Source organism: Magallana gigas, chromosome 2, assembly GCF_963853765.1.
Source record: "Magallana gigas chromosome 2, xbMagGiga1.1, whole genome shotgun sequence".
NCBI lineage: Eukaryota > Metazoa > Mollusca > Bivalvia > Ostreida > Ostreidae > Magallana > Magallana gigas.
The window spans coordinates 50,559,020-50,581,496 of NC_088854.1; the positions used below are offsets into that span (position 1 = coordinate 50,559,020).

General features: G+C 32.7%; 2 protein-coding genes and 1 non-coding gene across 4 annotated transcripts; 2 read left to right on the forward strand and 1 right to left on the reverse strand.

Annotated features, from left to right (window-relative positions):
- Positions 1 to 66: 66 nt before the first annotated feature.
- Positions 67 to 15,176, reverse strand: LOC105339232 (protein SCAI). 2 transcript variants are annotated; one of them, XM_011444687.4, is made up of 17 exons: positions 14,971 to 15,176; positions 11,912 to 12,047; positions 9,335 to 9,430; positions 8,752 to 8,838; positions 5,665 to 5,763; positions 5,301 to 5,397; positions 4,895 to 4,993; positions 4,652 to 4,804; positions 4,418 to 4,540; positions 3,701 to 3,727; positions 2,992 to 3,172; positions 2,641 to 2,737; positions 2,451 to 2,532; positions 2,074 to 2,146; positions 1,679 to 1,852; positions 1,365 to 1,465; positions 67 to 1,172 (listed from the first exon to the last, which is right to left on the reverse strand). In XM_011444687.4, exons 1-17 carry the CDS (start codon positions 15,008 to 15,010, stop codon positions 1,014 to 1,016), a joined length of 1,824 nt encoding a protein of 607 aa, XP_011442989.3. In that variant the 5' UTR covers positions 15,011 to 15,176; the 3' UTR covers positions 67 to 1,013. The 2 variants fall into 2 exon arrangements, with proteins under 2 accessions (XP_011442989.3, XP_011442990.3); XM_011444688.4 differs by lacking the exon at positions 3,701 to 3,727 and having other exon boundaries at positions 14,971 to 15,169.
- On the forward strand, positions 12,209 to 20,202 carry LOC105339234 (deoxyhypusine synthase). The gene is made up of 9 exons (XM_011444689.4): positions 12,209 to 12,346; positions 15,681 to 15,881; positions 16,169 to 16,333; positions 17,080 to 17,298; positions 17,498 to 17,584; positions 17,765 to 17,870; positions 18,058 to 18,161; positions 18,375 to 18,500; positions 18,633 to 20,202. Exons 2-9 carry the CDS (start codon positions 15,687 to 15,689, stop codon positions 18,720 to 18,722), a joined length of 1,092 nt encoding a protein of 363 aa, XP_011442991.3. The 5' UTR covers positions 12,209 to 12,346; positions 15,681 to 15,686; the 3' UTR covers positions 18,723 to 20,202.
- Positions 16,889 to 16,955, forward strand: LOC117681939 (small nucleolar RNA U54). Its single transcript, XR_004596521.2, has one exon. It is a non-coding gene; the product is annotated as a small nucleolar RNA U54 (small nucleolar RNA).
- Positions 20,203 to 22,477: the final 2,275 nt, after the last annotated feature.

Sequence of the window (22,477 nt, forward strand, 5' to 3'; positions counted from 1 at the left end):
TGTAAAAAAAATAAAATCAGAAAAAATAAACACAAATAAAACTTATGAAAACATAAAGCACCAAATATACACATATTACAAAGCTATGCCACAAAATAAAATTTATATAAGTACAACTTAAATTTAAAAACTCAATCAAAATTTAATCATAACGATAACTACCTCATACTTTACCAAAACAAGATTGCATAAAAAAGGATTTCTGCAATTTTGCTTCACATTCAACCACATTCATTAAACATTTAAATCTGGATTTCATTGTCAATTTTTTTCATCTTGGTCCTCAATTGTCAAGTTGATTAGAAATACAGTATTTCTTTATGTTGTCATTAATTAATATTAATATAACACTGGAATGCTGATCTACCTTACATGTGTAATAATTGGACAAATGTTGATAATGCGTAGAACATACATATACTTCAAGTTTGTCAAGTCACAGTGATTCTCAGTGCAGAATAAGTAAGGGATTTCAAATTTTCACAATCAAGATAAACGCATCACTAAGCAAGAGAAGTACAGAGACCTGCTGTTATTAGAGTGTCTGTTGTGCAGTTGATTGGAAGGCATAAAATGGCTATATTTACAACCTTTTCTACAATGTCAATGTAAACGGTTGATTCACTAATTATTACTTTGAACATGGAACACTTTGGACACATCACAAATTGAGACTAGTTTACAAAGATCAACACTCTGTTATCACATGATGCTAAAAGCTGATAGTATCTATATGGATTGTCAAAATGATTTGGTTTAATCAAGCCAATACACAAAAGGATAATACATACGTATTCTAAAACATGCAAAGCCACATCATTTTCAATATAAAGATAAAATATTTCATGAAAATGTAATGCATTGTGCATACAAATTTCAGATAACAGTTCCCTTATTGTATTCTTACTATTTAAAGATACACACCCATGTTTAATATGAGGAAAAGAGTACAAACACTTTGAAAAAAGAAAATTCTGAGCAAAATAATGGAAATTCTAATAACTATTGGAAGGTTATGTTGCTCCATGTAGATCGCCTTCTCCCGGCTCAGCAAACAAAGTTCTGTTGTCCACCACTGTGGATAAATCCAGCACTACTTTATAGAGGGCTGGGTGTTCCAAAATCTCATCCGTGGGAAGCAGCGGTGAACTGGTGGGGTAGAAATTCGGTCCCTGGGGGTAACCAAATTAAAAAGTTGTGTTAATAAATATAAATATAGCAAACCAATGTCATGATACAGTTAATTTTTTGGTGATAAATGAATAATTTACCAAGCAAAAACATTTATATAAACAGTGTCACCTAGTATATTTTTGCTTCACAATTTGAGTATTTCATTTGGATATGTTTTTAAAAAGCAATACCTTGAAACCCCTGTGCAGAATCAAGACGATGTAGCAGAAGACAAATCGTAACATAAGCAATCTCAGAAAGTCGTCACCGAAGAACTGGATATACATGTTGTCTAAAAGAGAGGCAGTAAGACAGTAAAATCACTCAGGGTCAATCAGACTGCAGGCCGTAAAAGTTTGACAAGCCCACTTTCAATCTTTAATACCCTAACTTTAATAAAAGGAATACCAGTAAGACTTAGTAATGATCAATAGTGAGGTTTTCAGAGTTTTAGGACTTTGGGCAAGACAAGGAAATAGACTTCATAGTTTTAGACAATGCATACCTAACTTCTTTGATCTGGAGAACAGCTTGGATGCCTCAGCCATGAATTTGTCGATTACTCCAGAGCATTTGTCCCAAAGGTCAACAGGGACTTCGTAAATATTACAGACGTAGCAGAAAGCCATCAGTGGATCATGAAGAAACATGGTGAAGAGATTCCCTCTTCTGTGCTTGTCTATGGAGAAAGTAATCAACCAAAGAGTCAAACAATATACTAAAAGAATCAATTACTGCTCGATTCATGATAAGAACTCTAATAATTCAGGATATTTTATAACTGTGAACTGTCCCCATTAGTAACAAAAGTACATTTGTTAGATCATGGGGTTTCAGAGTACATATTTTACATGCATTTCCATGTGTATTCAAAGAGAGGTCCTTTGGTGGATAACTGACCTTGCATGGTTGGTGGTGCCCTCTCTGGAGACAATAAACAAACAACAGGCTGTCCAAACAAATTGGGAATATTCTGGAAAGAATAATTAACAACACAGAATAAATAAAACATCTTATTCCTATAGGTATATTCTGAGAGTACTTGCCGTTTTTTGTGTGAATTAAAGAACTGATAATCTTTCTTTGATAAAGCATTACCAGTATGGTAGGTACATGTAAATGCCATTTTAAAAGTGATGATTTCTCATGATGATTCATTTAAGTAAAATTTGACCTGCAAGTGCTACAAAAACTGTTGTGCTGCATGCAAGACATCAATTTTGAAAGCAATTATTTAAGAGCAATTTTACAAGCATTAAGTTTGATATTTCACAGACCTGGAATGAAGAGCTGTTGTCACTATCAACCACTACAAATAAAGGCTTCCTTGTGTATGGATACAAGTCCCCAGGATGTAAGCTGCAACAGATAATACATGTAAAGGTCTTGTTATCTATTGGAACAAGGAATCAGTGTTTTAAAGAGATGTTTTATTATCTATCTTTGCACTCTGTGGCCTCCACCTACCAGTGGACTTCTTTCAAGTGTCCCAATTTCTTGGTTCGCACTACTTCCTCTCCCTCTTTTCTGAAGTTTGTCACGACACCTCCAAGGTCATAGGCGGCTAAAATATTATGTAGGTTACCATAAATAATTTGAAAAAAAAAAGAAATTTCTCAAGGCCAAACGCTTTGTCTAATCAGAAATCTGCAGCAGCTACAGTAAAATGTACAGTACTTCATGATATATCGCATCAAATATTGTAAAATTATTAATAATATCCTGTATTACATGTATTACCATTTTTATAAGCAAGATCAACAGTTCAGCATTTTGATAATAAAGAATGTACATTGTTGATTAATATTTGATACTAACGGTCATCTCCATGTTTCATGCTGCTAGGGCTGCCATCAGCAGAGATGTACAGGAGTATTATGCCGGTGGGTGGGAGCTCTTTAAAACCTGAGGCAAGAAATGTGTTCAGCTGACTGTACGTAGGCTTGTACAGGAGGTACTTGTGCGGGTTTTCTCTTCGATTGTTCCTCTCACCATTCTCCTGCACCAAAATAAAGATGTATTTCTGATCATATATGATTATCTGTTATTTAAAAGGTCATTATGCACATTAAATAATCTTGTAAGTGATATATTAAGTTAAAGTAAGGCACAGTCAGATTGAGCTCAATAATGGCAATTTGGCTTTATATGCACTGTGGTTATGGCAAACACATTCACTCCGCATTCCCCAACATTCATAACATGATGAATAAAAATGGAGTACAATTTACAAATGATATCCAGTCATAACTACAAACAAATTTTACAGAAATTATATCAGATATACATAAATAAATCATAGACCTTTAACAGAAAACAATATTACTTCACTAAAGCATACAAGTTACAAAAGCTTAGCAGGAAAAGAAAATGTTTGAGAGCTTTGCAAACTGTTAGTGCATAGACTATGTTAAGAAATACAACAGCTTCCTGGTCAAATCTGTCATAATTTTTAAATTACATCAGGATTCAGATCACATTAATACAAAAGCTACCACATATCACAGAAATCTCAATATCCAGTTACCTCCTTTTTCATATATGATGGCAACAACTGGAATATAATATGCATATTAGAACCCTACGATCTGAACTACTTTATTTTACAATTCAAAAAGATTTATAACAAAAAATACTATAAAGTATATAAACTACATTTTGACATTGTTAGAGGTACATGTGTTTTAGATTCAGGGACTTTTTCATTAATATTTAAACAAGCTAGACATGAAGTGAAATAGTCAGCATCTTCAGTTTGAATCTACTATATAGTATATAGAGTTTAAATTAGTATGGAATGCAATAATTATCCATAGTAAGATATCAAGTTTGTGTTTATTAGAGTATAAGAAGACAGTACACATATTTGTGTGTGCAAAGGTTGTGAAAAATAGAACTGTGCACATGCCCTTTAAATAATCACTTTATTAAGAACCTGCAACTTTCACTTCTAAAGGATGTTACTTTATACATGTAGTGAGGAACTATGGTACCATTTATTAATGCCTGGTTCAATGATTCAAGCTCTGGAATAACAATTTACATAACAAGGTGTGTTCTTTTTTTGATACATGTACATTATATCAAGTCTATATTTCAAGTCCTAATAGGAGGCGCCAAGAAATTCGTCAAGTCAATCATTTATTCCTATTCTGTTGATTCAATGAAAGAAAATTCAGAAAAGATTTATATTTAATTTTTTTCTGTGGTCTCTGTGGAGTAAACCACTGGCTTAACTACTCACATAAGGGGGTCTCCCCGGGGCTGGAGAAGCATCATAGATTTGATTGGATAAATCCTCCTGTGGTTCCCTCTCCAATGTCTGTAGCATTCTAAACATGTCTAATGTCAGCTCACTGTATTTCAGCTGTCAACAAGATAAACAATTTGCAGTAAAAACCGTAGTTATCACAACAGCCATATAGTCGGAAACTTTGAAGGGATCACAGAGTAAGCAAGATCCTGTTTCATGTCATACCTGTTCTGATGAGTTTCCTACTATGAGAATTTCTTGTAATCTCAGAATGGCTGGGGTTCCCTTCTCTAGAGGGGGAGTATTTAAGGGGGTCAGTCTATGTGACAGCACAATGGGGGTACCATCATGATCTAACACTCTCACTGTACAGTCGGCCTACAAAGCAAGTCCTCATCAATCATTATGTATTAAGTTAAATTCAACACTATTATATTGTTTCAGACTTGCACCCAATAATATGCTTACATCTTCAAATTCTCGAATTTCTGACAGAACTGTTTTCCATTCATTCTGGTCCTCTGGTTGATAAGTAGAGGTATAATCATCAATCTGTTTGCCAAGATCCTACAAAACAAGCCAAGGTCTCAAAACAACTAATGATATACAGGTTAAAGTAACTTAGAGCTTTAGCCACTAGTTTACACCAAAAGATACATATTTCATATGATTCTAGGTTCATGGTTTATCTCAAGTGTTCTGGCTTACAAGAAGAAAATATTTAATATTCTGCAGTTAAAATGAACATGTATTAGTTCCATATATTAATTTTTTTTTCAAAGACAGGCATGTTTTAATCTCTAACCTCTATGATCAATAATTACAATATATACAATAATCACATTTCAATATTCAGGAGATAGAATAGACATACCCTTTCTAAGTCCTTCACAAGCTTCATTTTCTTCAGCAATAGGCAAACTAGAATAAATCTGGCATAGAACCTAAGCTTTTTCACCATTAGATCTGGTCTGTTAAAAAGGGGGGAAAAGTGAATGTTAATCATAAATTTTTGGCATTGTCATATCTTAATTTCAATGGCAACAATAAAATTTATTTTTAAGAAACTGTACAATAAAAAAACATAAACAATGCATATTTATTTCTATACCATTCTCATTGAAGTCTTTCCCCCAAACATTCATTGCTCATAAATCATTTACCTAGTACATGTTATATTGAGCAGAGTTAAGGACAGTATGATGTAACTCATTGATAGGGAACTTCTTGTTCTTTACCTTTCTTCCTTACTGGCCCTGGAGTAATACCCCCTCTGTCGAATGGCCGAGTAGAAGTTAAAGGACTCATTCAGGTAGTTAGTTTCACTTGTTCTCAAACTAAAAGTCATGAAAGTATCATAAAAACTTCTGGTGAAATAAAATGATATATGCAAAAAAAACCCAACAAATTATTTGATATCTGCTGTTATTATAAAGTACACAATTCTATGGTTTGTTTGATGCATGCATATACACTTTTTGCATTCCATTCAACAGTATTGATCAATTCTGTACAATACAACACTAGTATTAATTATTTAAAATATTATTTGATTTCCTACAAACAGAGATATAACAATGAACATAAACCCAAAACTTCCTTAACAACCATTATACCTGATGTACCAGTAATTTTAATGTAGGAATTGCTGTATTGACTAAAAGGGGAGGGTTTGTTGAATCTATTTAAAGAGGAAGTTCTGGTATATCTACTAATTGAGGATGACCATATCTGACAGCCGAATACTACTAATAGAGTAGGACAAGTGAATCTATTGATACACAAGGCTCTGCTTTATCTTCTGATATACCGTAGGGGAACTGGAGTATCCAATGATGGATATGGTTTTTATGTATCTACTGATTAGGATTCACTGTAACAAACAGTTGAATGCTTAAAGAAAATAATCTGGTGTATAACTGAGATAGGAAAGTCTAGTATATCTATTAATAAAGGATGGCCCAGTTTATCAACAGAGAGAGATGATGGAAAAATAAATCAACAAACAGAGGAAGACCTATTGTATCGACTGATAGAAAAGGTTCTGGTGTATCTACTGATAGAGGACAGTCTGATGTATCTACTGATAGAGGAAGGTCTGGTGTATCTACTGATAGAGGGGTGTCTAGTGTATCTACTGATAGAGAAAGCTTTGGTGTATTAACTGATAGAGGACGGTGTGACATATCTACTGATATAGGAGGGTCTGGTGTATATACTGATAGAGGACGGTGTGACATATCTAATGATATGGGAGGGTCTGGTGTATCTACTGATAGAGGACGGTGTGACGTATCCACTGATATAGGAGGGTCTGGTGTATCTACTGATAGAGGACGGTGTGACGTATCCACTGATATAGGAGGGTCTGGTGTATCTACTGATAGAGGACAGTCTGATGTATCTACTGATACAGGAAGGTCTGATGTATCTACTGATAGAGGGGTGTCTGACATATCTACTGATAGAGAAGGCTTTGGTGTATTAACTGATAGAGGACGGTGTGATGTATCTACTGATATAGGAGGGTCTGGTGTATCTACTGATAGAGGACGGTGTGACATATCTAATGATATGGGAGGGTCTGGTGTATCTACTGATATAGCCATAATAGGTCTGATGTAGCCACTGATAAAGAAGGGTCTGGTGAATATACTGATAGAAAGACAATTTTCCAAAGTGTTCTTTCCACAAAATCTATTAAAGACAATGATCTACACATACAGTCATACATGTACAAATAGACTGGTATTTACACTAAATTCTTATACATGTATATAGGTACCCATTGAACCTGAACTATTTGGGTTCATCCATTGATCTTTATGAAATGTCAATAAAAATACATAAAACCATATTTTTCCAAATTCCAAATGTTTGAAAGCCTTCCCCTTTTCAAAACCAATTTGCATACCGTATGTAGGATAGCTCTAACATGCAACCCCTTACATATACCTGTCAGCTACTTTTGGTAGAGAATCAGCTATTTACAGGTGTGCTAAATATTCAACAACAAAGCTATCTGTACTTAAGTTACCGAAACTCTCAGTGGACCAACATCTTTGTTTAAAGTACACACAAAGTATAAATTTACAGAGAGAGCGAAACCTTTAACACTCCATGAAAGACTTTTGCAGATTGCATGGATCAGATGTCATGGAATTAAATATGGCAGCACAGGGCTTCTTTGATCCTAGCCAGATGTATTTTTTAATAGTGTAAAAACAGTCATATCCATTTACAGATACATTAGACTTTTCATCTCAAAAAATGCAACTATCTGGCTAGTTTAGTTTGGAGCATACATGGCTAAATAATTATGTACATATATTAATAGAATGTTACAGTGCATAGTCCATTCTTCCACATGAATTCAAATCAATATTCAGCACAATAATTCAAGAATTTGTAAACTGTGTATATCATTCATTTCAGCAAATGAAACATTTATGGTGTATGTAATCCCAATATTTTACAATAATTGAGGAACTATGATCTACACAAGATCAATGAACATTAAGAGGGGATCTCTCGACTCTCATACAAATACTGGTACTAACTAAAACTGTTCAAAAAAATAACTTATAAAATCCTACAGGACCTCTTTGGGATAAGTGCCAAATTGATGACATGACCTTGACCTTGGTCAATGACCTCAGATCCTGGAGCATGACATAGCCTCTGTGCCAAGTATGGGTATCTGATTTTTCTTCTCATAAAAAGTTATTGACAAAACATGAAAGTCAGATTAGGAGTCTAATTAGTGGACAGGCGGATTGAAGGACAAACAAGTGGGCATGGTGAATCTATTAAACTCCCCCTTCCCCCTCTCCACCCGAAATGAAATTTAGTAGAGTATACTATTACATATTAAAAAATTTAAGGACTCTTGGACTTATCAATACAATTTTAAGAGCATGCTGGGAACTCAATACATGTACTTTGGACAATTACCCAAATTTGCAGCAATAATATTGGATTGGTAATGGACAACTAATTATTGATTATTAACACAGTTAACAGCAAATGCCCTCTATCAACATAAATAGCATTGTAACCATCCCGATCAACAGTCTACAACACACTCAATAAAATCCCTTTGGAATTTTTATAAATACAAGCAAATATGCTAAATGTCATAATCCAAATTTTCAATGAAAATTGATTGGTTCTAAAACTCAGCATGTATTGGCCTGCTTGATTTAAGTACGTTCAATCAAAATGAACAACTTTATTTTTAAATCCCACAGTAAAATTTATGGTACAAGGTTGTCCAAAACATGAAATAATTACATAATAATTATTTTTTATTTACTTTGACTTACTAGTAATGGTAATAGAGTTGTCCAATTTTGGAAGCTACTTCTCCAATCTGCCATCTCTTTAAACCATACTTTGAGTCTAAAACTTGTCTGAAAATACAAAAATCACTAGAGTTCCAGCTCCTGCATTCATTTCATTAACCTTAAAAAAAAATTCTTACCATTATGAACAACTACCTGTAAGTATAGTTCTGTCAGGATCATGCTGTTGTAGTTTGGATGCATGTTTAACTGATTACATATACCGGTACTCACAAATCATGTACATGTACTACATGTAAACACTAATCAGTCTATGCCATAATTCCTCTGTTCATTGGCAGTTTATGATACATAATTCTTAATTCCATTTCTTTAAACTGAGTTGTCATTAGTTGCATGAGTTGGAGCTTACATTTTAACCTTTGTTTTCTATAAACTCAAATGTAGGATAATATTTTTTTTTCCAAGATAAAACTGAGGCAAACAAATTTTGATAAGAAAATTTACTTATTTACAAACATAACAGCTAAAAAGCTCACAATAAATAATTAAGTAACAATACAAAACCATTGAGGGTTTATGTATAATGTTTAAAAACTAGTACCGATGCTGTTGTTGAAATTTCCAAAGTTTTGTATACACATCAAAAGTTCTACCAAAGTAGGACTGCCATTGCTTGTGTCCATACTGAGGGAGATCCCTGCAATAAAATCAGACACAATGGATATCAGATATAAACACATTGTCAAACATATTGATCACAACAACTGTCAATCAGAATAAATGTTATATTACAGCATTAATGTGATTTTCAGCTACAGGTCACATTGACGCTAGACCACAAGTGAGAGACTATAACAGATGCCATATCCGTCATCCTCAAATCATTTTTCTGTTTAAGACAAATTCAAGATACAGTATCATACAAATCTATAAAGAATTAGAAGTGTCTTACTAGAGCTAACTGTTGCATATATTTTAAAATGCATAATTGCTTTCATAATAGTTCATAAATCATTAGCAAGCACTGCCTATATAGAATCAAAGTACAAGATGTAGTCCCTGGAGTGGTTCTTTCAGACAAAAGCTGTTAAGTTTTTATTTTGTAGTTAACATGACAAACTTTTTGGATTTTTTTGAAGATGCTTTTTGTTTTATCGATAAAATTTAAGCTTTCTTATCAGCAATGAACTTGTCAATCCACCTACATAACATCTTCACTAGCCAAGGGTTTGCTCCTCTACAACCCTTGGCAGATTTAGCCGACAAATTCAACACTCGTGCAACGGAATCTGATTGGCTGCTAAGAGAATCTAAATGTACTAATAGAGGGTGTAGTTCCTTGTGGTTTTATACAACATATTAATACAATCATTTTACAATTTTTACGCGATTAATAAATAAAATACAATATATAATTCCAAATATATGTGTTTTCTTAGGAATCTTATTTTTTCTTTTTTTCACACGACCATTTCTTCTAATACCTCATATATGAAAAATATGTATTTCAGCTGCTCCAATTTAACTCATTGGCTGGTATGGAATGCGTGATGGTACTTTAACATTACGTGATGGTACTTTAACATTAGGTTCTGATACTTTAACATTACATGCTGATACTTTAACATTACATGATGGTACTTTAACATTACGTGCTGATAGTTCAACATTACATGCTGATACTTCATTATATGATGATACTACACTATGCGGTGGTTCTATGAGGCAGTTGAGGCGTTCCATAGGCTAGACTGCGTTCTGTTTCTGTAAACATTGGCTAAATCTGCCAAGGGTTGTAGAGGAGCAGAGTGGATCTTAAACCCTTGGCTAGCAAATATGCCTACATAAATGTATGCATGAATGTCTATTTAAGCGAATGAGTAATTGTACTCAAAACATTGCATCTCAAGGTGTGAATTGTCATTTGTGATAATTCACACACTATAAAAACATCAAAAAAGCTTTCCTTCAAATAGTTTTGATGCTGATGATTATTTTGTTACTTGAGAGAATACATCTATCAAATTTAGAAACAAAGACATAAATATGACCTAGCTGTTCATAGTATAGGCCTACACAATGCACAAGTTCAACACATTTATTTGCTGAAATAAAGATTGAATAATATATGGGTGAAAAAATATGCAAAGTGGCACTAAATGCTGTTTATCAACAGCTTTGTTGAATCCAAGAAGTGTTAAATATGAAGTAACTCATGTATATTGGAAACATCGTTTGTCATGTTACCAAAGTGAAAAGACTTAATATATTCTGAAAGCAACCCTTATCAAAAATAGATTTAGCTATGCAGCTTTTGAACATGCACTTTTGAGCAAATAATATATTTCCATTGAGTAACTGTTCACCACATTGTGTGCAGTGAGGCGTGGACAAATATGATTTCTTTACAATTGTGCAGAATTATTACCAATGAATTATCTTGTTTACCATAACTGAACTACTTTATATTTTATTCAAGAAGTAACTATGTGGTCATGAATCAATTGCCCTTATAAACTTTTAAAACTTAAAGTGCAAAGTCTCTGAAAGAGACAGAGTTTGATGGGTAATGTTTACATGCATTCAATGATTACAGAACAGTTCAAAGATGAGAACTATCACTGCACTAAAGGACAATTATATACATGCTTAACAAATAACACATTTAAGAAAAATGTTTGACAAAATAGGTAAATCAAGCTATCCTGCATAGTTTTATTAAATTATTTATCTTATTTAAGCTATATACACGATAAAGGTAAATCAAGAGGCTGTATTGGACCTGCTTAGGCCAGTACAGTTTTGAGGTAATTCATGCATTCATCTAGCTCAGAGTATTAAAATAATTTTTATAATTATTTCACATTCTGGGTATGATTTCCCTGGGGTACGTTATTTCAAGAAAAAACGTACCATACTTCTAGGGTACATTTTCTCCTGACACTCTCAACTTATTAAATATATGCTTCATAACCATAACATTATTTGTTTTTAAGAAAAAAAATCACCATAGACCATTCGTTTATAAAATATCTTAATTTGTGCAAAATATAGACTTAACTAAAATTGTAAAGAACAACAGAGGAAATTCGAACTCATTGTAAGAACTCTATAGGGAGATCATTAGCATAATTTATTTGTCTTAAATTTCAAGCATATTTACTGCAAATGCACATACCTTAATCCGTTGAATAATTGCTTAGACTTTTCTAACAGATGACAGAATTCATTCACTATTTTCTTCTCGTTTTCATCCAAAACTGGAAGGCTAACATCACTTGTCGACATTTTGTTGTGGTAGCATCGCCAACACTCTCCAATCCAAAGAGAAAGTAAATGGTCACTTACAACATCGATCAGAGAAAAAGTTTTTGATAAAATCTACATCAGTTTGAAATAGTATTACAAATAATGTTTGTTGCTTAGTTTAGATTGATTTTATATATAAAAAGAATAAACGAATTGAAAATAAGGATTGATTTAGAGAGTTTAAATCTCAGTCAATCGTGCGCTTGAACAAGAAAACGTGTTTCTCCAGTTTGTGAAATTTTCCGCCACAGACCGAAAACGATGATGTTGAATTACCCTTAGACATTCGATAGACGTACTTTCAGTAAGTAACATTTCATGCGACGAACTTGTTAATTTTGAAGTTAACCTACCAAATTTAAGTATTCAATCATGATTGAAAGATTGGCAACATATTCCTATATCTTTAGTAAATTTTCATTTTTAATTTGATAAAAGTATTTTTTTCAAATGTAATGTGTAATTTAATTGTTACACTTGCAAAGTAATTATAATCTAATTGTTAATGTTACACTTGAAAATCCTTGTAATGGTAATTTAATTGAAGGTTTTCAGTAAGTAATTGTAATTTAATTAATTACTTTCCTATGAATCAGAATCAGCATTCAAGCATGTCAAGTGCATAAAATGATAAATATCATATGACGCACCATCCATGCAAGCTTGGTAAAGTTAGGACATATAGCTAGCACCAAAGGGCACCGATCTTATTGTTCTCGAATAGGGTGAATTCAGGTTAAACGTAGCCCATTTGATGGTTGTACTCTAATATTGGTTGTCATTTGCCTTTGTGATCTCCCAATTTACAGGTTCAGTACAATATCTCAATTTAGCTACTGCTTGAATCAGCTATGTAGCTTATTATGTTATTAAGGTACCTCACTACACCAGCCAGGGGCCTGTTCAACAGAGCGAGCTCTCGCCAAATTTGTGTTTGCAGATATAGGGAAATTGGCGAGCGCTCAGGAGTGCTCACACTGTTGAACAGGCCTCTAGATTTCAATGTTTTTTTTAATTATTAAGGCATACAGATCAATGATTTAAAAAAAATCATTAAAAAGTTTCTACGTTTTTTGGGGTGCTTATTATACATAACAGATTTTTCAGCATTTTTTACTCACTTATAGGGGTGCATATTAATCATAGTTGCAAGCTATACACGTGACTTTACAGTAGTCCATATTACAAATAATATGTTTTATGTTCTAACCACAGTAATGTCATATGTAGAAATGAGGTCATGAAGATTGTCTTTTTTTGATGTTTTGGTCCAAAGTATGGGTGTTTTCTGCAGTTTTTTGACTGGGAAACGTCAAGCGCAGGCTTGCTCAAGTACCATTTTTTACTATGATGTGTATAACAATATTATTTAACAAAATCAATACCTTCTACATATAAGAAACAAATTACAAGAATTAGATTGTCATCTCATAGACTTGGCAATTGAAAGTGGACGACACAGTAATGTACCAAAAGAAAGACGCTTATGTAAATTTTATTCAGATATTGAAGATGAATTCCATTTTGTTTTGAAATGTCAGCAGTATAGAGAAATCCTAGTAAAATATATTAAGAAAAATTATTGGAAAAATCCTTCTGTATACAAATTTATACAACTATTAAGTGTTCAAAATTTTAAAGAACTGTGTAATTTCGGGAAGTATCTCCATCTAGCTTTCAATATTCATGATAATTAAGAAAAATTTCTCTTGTTTTTTTGCCTGTTAGTAAAATTTTATTTTATATACATTGTCAATGTACTTTACATGTACATGTACCATACCATTATTTCAATATTGCTATTATTTATATGTTATAACCTATGCCATAAGATGTATGTCTTGTGCAAATAAAGAATATACAATAATTATATGAATAAAAAGATATGTTATTTAACAATTTCTGTTCCTCAGCAATGTTGGATAACCTATATTATCTAGAAATTTTTTATTCGTGCCATAAATTTGCCTTTCATATGGACAAATGTTTATATAATAAGCTAAACCAATCAAAGAAATGCATTGCTTAGTGGTTTTATGAAGACCTACTACCTTAAAATAAAGGGGTTTGAGCCACCGATGCACCAGTGCAACTTTTTTTTTCTAATTTGATCTAAACTTGTAGACATTATTTATTCCATTATATTCATTGTGGCCAAAATTGCAGTAACTTTGTTTAATGCATGGGTACCGTCAAAAAATTTCATTTACAAAGTTTAAAGGATAAATACCAGTAACATTTTTAGAAGGAAATAAATACTTTGATGCTAAGGATCAGAGAACCTCTTCATCATAGTTGAACAGACCTGCGCTCTATGCTATCAAAGGCTAAGTATGAAGGAAAATTGACAATATTTTCATTTGTTTGCAAATTGCGGGAATTAGCCCAATTTTGTGATGTCAATCATTTTCTACACAAAAACCTTTTTGACAATTTTGACTAATACACCAAGATTAATATGAATAAGATAGATATCCTCTGTATAAAGTTTATAAGAATTTGATTTTGATACAATACCATTTAAAAATTGGTTCAAATCAGGAGCAGATATTTGACTACATCAAGTATACTTAGTTGTCCTCTGTGAGTTGTTTCAACAAGTTCCATAAATTTTGCATTTTTTTGCATTTGTTTTCCCAGATTTTAAATGACAAAGTACCGATATGCTTAAATTCTATTGGCAAAATATGAAGTAGTCCTATAATTAGACTGTTTTATTTTTAGATTTAAATAAAACTCATCAAGTTTATCTTTTTAACAAGAATATTACAAGGCAATGGAGAGAGTTTAAATGGTTTATTTGTTTAAACAATAAGATTAAAGCGTATAAAGATTAACTGTATCAATGCAAGAAATATCCATTTGTGATCGTCATTTGCCCTCATCTGACTTGATCATTGATAATACACACATCAAAGACAAACTTACCAGGTCTTGAAGTTTTTTTTCCTCTTGGCTGTAGTGTCATGATGATATGATACACAAGTTAATCCCACTTTAATATCAGGTTTATATTAAATTCTGCATACTAGTGCACGTCTAATGTGTGAAAAAGATACATGGAAAGTTAATGTGCAGAGTTTATCGGAGTTGTTGTCTGTGCTAGATAGGATAACTAATTGTTTATGACATACAAGAAGTTTGAGTATTGATCAGTCGTCCCAGGGGGAGGTGTTGGAGAGAGGTGATCGGTATTAACAAGTACACCTGATATTGCTCAGACCAGAATTACATGTACTTGTATATTTATTATTACCCATATTAAGTCATATTGGGTCATTTACTTGTGTAGATAATATTCAAGTAGACAGTTTTGATATGGAAGAGTAGTTACCATACATAGTGTAATTATTGGTAGAAAAAAAAAACCCAGTATGTATTCCCAAAAAGTAAGTACAGAAAACAGACCATCACTGCATGTACATATATTTTAAAGTTAGGTGAGTGAATGAAAACAACTATTTCTGTTATTTATTGTAGAGAATATTTGATTTAATGTTCAAGTTTTAAGCCCAAGCATCTTTACTTTTTAGAGAATAATGATATATAATTTCGTTTGGTTATGAATAAAGATAAGATATAAGGTGATACATGTAGCTGGTAGTTCATTACCTCTTTTCATTGATCGTATTTTGTAGTTCTAAATGGAAGAACAGCCCCCGAAGCTAGCAACAGATGCAGTTCTAGTCAAGAGTGAGAAAATTCCCCAAGAGGTGGGAACAGTCAAAGGTTACGACTTCAATGATGGAGTCAATTACCATAAATTACTGCAGTCCTATGCCAGGTCAGGATTCCAGGCAAGCAACTTTGGCCATGCTGTGGAACAGATTAATAAAATGGTAAGTACTGAAAAATATTCCTTATTTATCTAAAACATATTTCTTGAAGTTAAAAAAAATTAAACCATTGTATCATGTCCACCTAAAAAAATGTTTAAGTTCTTATAACGACTTGCAACTTTTTTGCATGAATGCAATTAGAAATATTAATGAATTCTAACAACCTCAAAACCCATATATATTAAAAAGTTCCTGTGACTGTGTCATGCCTTTCAAAATAATTGTGGTCAGAGTTTCAGTATATGCCTTATAGAATCACAAGTGTAGGGTCGAACCATCTGTTGCAGATTGATTGCAAGATGACCCCTCTACCTGAGGAGAAAATTGATGAGGTGAACCTGAACCCCTGTAACAGAGAGAAATCCAATTGTACCATCTTTCTGGGTTACACATCTAACCTGATTTCCTCCGGGATCAGAGAGACCTTCCGGTACCTGGCTCAACACAATATGGTTAGTACTTCCACATCTGATAGTCACAATTAAGGTCAGACGACACGTTCCTCATTTTTAGATAACTTTTGCCAGGAACTTGTTAATGGTTTACTACTACTTTGACAAGCTTTCTTGCAAAAAATTAGGGTACGTTACCAGGCATTTCTGCAAAATACTAGAGTATGCAATTTCCTATATAATCTTCTTGAAAATACACTTGAATTGCTGATATAAAAATAAATACATCTACAGCACAGCGAAACTCACAATATTTTAACTATATATCCGCCGGGGTGGGGCTTCGAACTCACGACCACTAGAACCTATTCGCTTCTAGCAGTGAGCAGCCACGGTTCTAACCACTCGACCATCTAGACATATCAAGTAAATTTTGATCATTTTTAAAGTAATTATAAAATTCATATTTTTTATTGGAACTCTTTATTACGAGGAGATACAAAATAAATTCTTGAGGAACATGTCGTTTGACCTTAAATACATGAAACTTCCTCAGTAATTTAAGTAGATAAAACTAACATTGACTATTAATTTGAGTTCACTTTGCTAATACAAAAGCAGTGATGATAGACTTATGTATGAAAATATGATGTATTATATTATACGCTATACTGAGCTTTTGTATTAACATACTTCGAAAGAAAAAATATTTCTGAAAGATTTACTCCTTTTCAAAACCTGAAAAGTTATTTTGCTTAATTTAACATAGTTTTTTTTTTAAAGTTCTGTATAATTAATTTGAATAGGTTGACTGCATTGTTTCAACAGCTGGTGGAATAGAAGAGGACTTTATTAAATGTCTGGCTCCTACATACCTGGGGGACTTTTCTCTGAAGGGAAGTGATCTTAGGGAGAGAGGAATAAACAGGATTGGTAATCTGCTGGTACCAAATGAAAACTACTGCCTGTTTGAAGATTGGCTGATGCCCATTCTAGACAAAATGTTGGAGGAACAGAAAAATGAGGTGGGTAGAAATTAACTGGAGCAGAAATGGTTTATCTGTATACAATGGTAGGAGTTAGTACAAAAGCTGTGATGACAATATGTAAAAGAATCACCTATGTTTATGACTATACGCTATACTGAGCTTTTGTATTGTTTGCCTTGTGATGTTGCATTTAATTTATCCAAATTGTTAACGGCTATTTTTACATCTAATTTAGGGTGTATTGTGGACTCCAAGCAAGATGATTGCTCGATTAGGAAAGGAAATCGACAACCCCGAGTCTGTGTACTACTGGGCCTACAAGGTAAGCCCACCAACAAATGTGTGAATGTGGTGTTGAAAATTTATGTCAATTTTAACATTTGTTAAAAAAAAGTATGTAAATAGTAGATTTAGATGATTGTCTACCTTGGAAAACAGTCCTTATAAGGACCTTGAATAGTGAACCTTCCTCAATTTTTCCACTTCTCTCCACTTTTTTCAGAACAACATTCCAGTATTCTGTCCAGCCCTCACTGATGGATCTATAGGAGATATGATTTACTTTCACTCCTTCAAAAACCCTGGCTTGGTGCTGGACATTGTGGAAGGTAAGGGAAATTCAACCATTTTTGACTTGTAATGTTTATTTCTTACAATTGAAATTTTTTTTAAGTAATTTAAAATTGCATGTGTATAAGTTAATGATACTGTATAAGTTATTGAAACATGTCGATATAATAATTTAGAAAATAAAGCAAAATATGTTTAGATGGTTCAATACAATTTTATTTTCAGATATCCATCGGGTGAACAGTCAGGCAGTATATGCTGCCAACACAGGGATGATAATTCTAGGAGGGGGAGTCATCAAACATCACATCTGTAATGCCAATCTGATGGTAAGTTTGTCACAATCAGATACTTGTCGTAACAGAAAAAAAGGAAGTTATCAAAATTACCCCAAAAAGTTTTAACTTTGAAAATTTCCTGTGATTTTTAAAGTCAGTTTTAACAGAAACTTCAAATTTTGGAATATCAAAACATGCAAAATATTTGTTTTAAAAATCAGAAAAGAATTAAAAAAACCAAACCAAATGCTCTATGAATTTCAGAGAAATGGTGCTGACTTCAGCGTGTTTGTGAACACTGCAGCTGAATTTGATGGAAGTGATGCTGGAGCAAGTCCTGATGAAGCAGTATCTTGGGGGAAAATCAAGAAAACAGCCAAGCCTGTCAAAGTGAGTAGAAGGTGCCTATTCATTCCAAAACAAATGAATAGTTCAAGTACTAATACCATGTATTGACTTGAAATGGAGATTGAAGCATTGACATACCAAATTATCTTCCAAATAACAATGAATCTTTTGCAGGTGTATGGGGAAGCCACTTTGATATTCCCTCTGTTGGTAGCAGAAACTTTTGCCAGAAGAGAGAAAGAGTTCCTTTCACAGAAAGAGTGAATAATGGAGACCTGTTGAAACGTTCAGTGTTTGATCTCTTCTTGATGTTTGAAAAAGGTTTTAAAGTTGTGAGATTGGTTTTTGCCAAGTACCTGCGATTTACTTGTGACTGTAGTGTTTTGAAGACCTAGCTCACTATCTTGAATATCTTCAGATTTAACTTCACACGACAACTTTTGAAAATCTCGCATTCTTAAATCTTAAATGTCTAATTTCAAGCATGTAAGAAGATAAAATCAATCTAAGAAATAGTTATTTTTATGGAAATGAAATTATTTGTTACTCAAACATTGCAAAATATTACACTAGCACATTATGTAGTCAGTAGTTACCGCTAAAATCATTTATGTTTTTTAATTCTTTTGGGTTTTTTAATTTCGTTTATGCCCCTCTAAAATTGAAATTTCTATTGACCTCAATGATAAAAAAAAAATTAAGATAATTATAACCGCCGGGTTTGTACCGTATGGGGTATTTTCTGTACCGGGCGATTACTAGGGAATTAGCTCAACACTCGCTGTATTTTTCACATTTATTCCAGTTAATAACACAATTATACAAACAGTTACTCTCCACTCCGTACACATTAAAAAGGGGGAACTCGCTTATTAATAATTCTAACTTAATGTTAACCTACATATGACAGTGAGGGAAAACGTAACGGATTAGACAGACGACTTGTATCTTGACTCTTAACCTCTATCTATCGAACTCGGACTCTATTCAACTAACTTCAATCATCTCTAAAACATATAATATTATATTACTGGCGTGACCCTCTAAATAATTGACATGTATAAATCACCCAATCAGAGAATATATTTCTTGATCCTAACTGACCATCGCCCAGGTAAACGCCCATTTATTCACCTGCGTTAATCCGCTAATTGTTATGTAATTGCATTAACTCTATTAGTGTCAAACACACATTTCTTAGTTGAAACCATTGTCCTTCAATCCCGCCTTTCTAATAAGTATCTTTCCCAAAGCTACACTTGATTACTTTGATGTCCTATTTCTTTGTTACAGTTAAGGCGTTTGATAAACATTAATTTACATTCTATCACATCACAGTCAGGAGGAATTTCACGATAATTAAGAAGAGTAAATAACATTAATTTACCAACAAGCTAAACTATAGAAAATGTTCGCAACATGTAAAATATACATTTTACATGGTGATATAACTCTGAACAGACCCTAGGATGATACTTGGTAGGAGTGGGTGTTCTATAAACAGACCCTAGGATGATACTTGGTAGGGGTGGCTGTTCTATAAACAGACCCTAGGATGATACTTGGTAGGGATGGCTGTTCTGTTTTCATGAATAATATGTGTTTAATAATTTCTTATTTTTAAGAAATCCTTCTTGCCTGCAGCTGAATATTTTATAAAATATACAATGCACTAATATGTGATATTTGTTTTTGTTATTCTTATGACTCTTTTTTATTATATATATTAAAGTTGACTATTTGACATTTGTGTTTTTGATTTTGTGCTAAATACATATCTAGAGGTAAAAATTATATGCAAACCTTTGCAGCTTCATTTGCATTTTCAAAAAAGGATTAAAGTAGAAAATAAACATAATTATGTTCTTGGCCATTAGAGAAGCACAATAAGTTGAAGAGGTATTGTTTTTCACAAGTCTTAGTTCTAGGTTTTAACAAATCGGCACAACTACATGTATCATTCTACCACTGAGCAGAATTACATAAAACTATGAGGTTATTTTAAGCACATGTGTAGAATTGGATATTCACAGAAAGTCCTGATTCTACCATTTTTCTGTGAATTTTATTTTGCCCCTTTTTAGCTTGAAAATTTTACCAGCATCAGATGTCATTAAGAATTGACACGACCATCCGACCCTGTTAAATTGGTGTACAGAATTTCAAGAAACCCACCAGATAAAGGCACATCATGTGTAGTTGTACATAATTTAGAAAATTCCATTATTTTTGACGGGATTTGCCTTTCTGACTTTGGAATTTTGACCAATATGGAAAAGAAAACGTCTGAAACAGTGTCATTACAACTCGTCGTAATCTAATTAACAGTAATTTAGGAATTAATAAGGACATATTGTGTAGATGTGCATTATGTACCATTTTGGGAATTTTTACTTTCAAATTGTGGTTACGTCACAAACTGTCAGCGCAACTCGTCTTGAAACACTGAATAGTTTTATGGAACATTGTAGTTGATAAGGATATTATGTGTAGATGGGCATTTAAAGGAAATTCTGTTTCCAATATTTTCTTGGAATATTCGAATTTTGGCAAATACTGAACATCTACTGAGATATATTGTCAGCGCAACAACTGCTGAACGGAATTAACGAAACTTTGTACGTGTAGTTTATAAAAACACGATGGACGTCCCTATCTGCAAAAGATTTTGATAAAATATTTTTTGAAGAGTAATGTTCATTATAATTAGTTTTATTTTATGCATTCTAAGTCATTTATGTGTAGCATAGTCAAGTTATGTGGTAGCTTGGGTTATGTTGCATGTATCTTGCCTATTTTTATCTTTTATTCTTTACGATTTGAAAAATTACTATTTTTATTTCTCATCCATGTATGAATTTTTGCTTGCATCAATAATAATTGAAAATGCAATTTTTCTCTGATATTCTGTTATACAAACTTTGTTTAGTACATATGCGCAAAATAATTATTTAAAAATTATTAACAGTTCCATGATTTCATATTAAAAAAAATAAAGATCACAAAGTTCTAGTAACGAAGATTTGCAAAACGATCTCCAACGTCTAAAAATAGAACCTTATTCGACTTGTTTTGATATGAATATTGTTTTTAATGACCTTGTTTGAACTTTGAATTGGGAATAACACAAATCTCAAATTCTGTTATACGTTTCATACAAACTCAATTACATTCACAAAACTATTTTACATATTGATGTTAACCATGTGCACAATAAGATTATATAACAGGGTACTTTGTTTTGGTAAAAATGTTTTGAGATATCAAACCTATGGAATTGAAAGTGACACATTTATCACAAGAACATAGTCCTCGTGTTTTTACCTGGTCAGATTTACAGGGAATGGGTTTAAAAATATATATAGTTACTTCTGACGGTCATCATATGTCCTTCCAATGTTTGAATGTTTATTTCTCTCAAACCATATCAATGACACATGAGGTACAAAAAAAATATTTACAAATTATCAAATGCAAGATCAAGTTAGGAAAAGTAGAGAAATTTAAATAAATCGAGATAATATTTATTTTTTAACAAATATGAACATTTTTTGAAAGTGATCAATATCAATGGTATTCCAAAATCCCCACCTGACAAAATCTGCGGGTCAAACATATTGTCCAGTATTTATCATTCGCATCGCGCCCATTTTTACCAGGCTAGCTGTACGGGATATTAGTCTTGTCATGTTTGTTAACGATTTAGAAAAATCTGCGTATAAATCTACTCCTTGACTCATGCATACAGATCTAGTAAAAGTAAGGAATGATTATGAGAATGCATGGGGTAATTTGAATATTGAAGCTGCGTAGTGATACTTTACTCTCTACTGGCTGTTATAAGATCTAAAATAGACATAAAACAGGTTATTAGAATAGTTGTATTCATGTACATTCTTTATTTGCGTTTGTCCTATTTTCAGCGTCAAACTTCGTGGTCAATCGGTTCATTTACAAAACAGTTGATCAGACTTGACAGAATTTCACAGTGTCTAGGCAATAAACAATTTTTGGATATT

Bases quoted from the DNA above. Each gene is read 5' to 3' on its own strand.
- LOC105339232 (XM_011444687.4), bottom strand. From the start codon at position 15,010: ATGACACTACAGCCAAGAGGAAAAAAAACTTCAAGACCTG. The intron at 4,541-4,651 runs GTATGACATGAA...TCTTGTTGACAG, and splicing joins TAGGAAACTCATCAGAACAG to CTGAAATACAGTGAGCTGAC. The intron at 1,173-1,364 runs GTATTGCTTTTT...GGTTACCCCCAG, and splicing joins TTCTGCACAGGGGTTTCAAG to GGACCGAATTTCTACCCCAC.
- LOC105339234 (XM_011444689.4), top strand. From the start codon at position 15,687: ATGGAAGAACAGCCCCCGAAGCTAGCAACAGATGCAGTTCTAGTCAAG. The intron at 17,299-17,497 runs GTGGGTAGAAAT...CATCTAATTTAG, and splicing joins TGGAGGAACAGAAAAATGAG to GGTGTATTGTGGACTCCAAG. The intron at 18,501-18,632 runs GTGAGTAGAAGG...AATCTTTTGCAG, and splicing joins AAACAGCCAAGCCTGTCAAA to GTGTATGGGGAAGCCACTTT.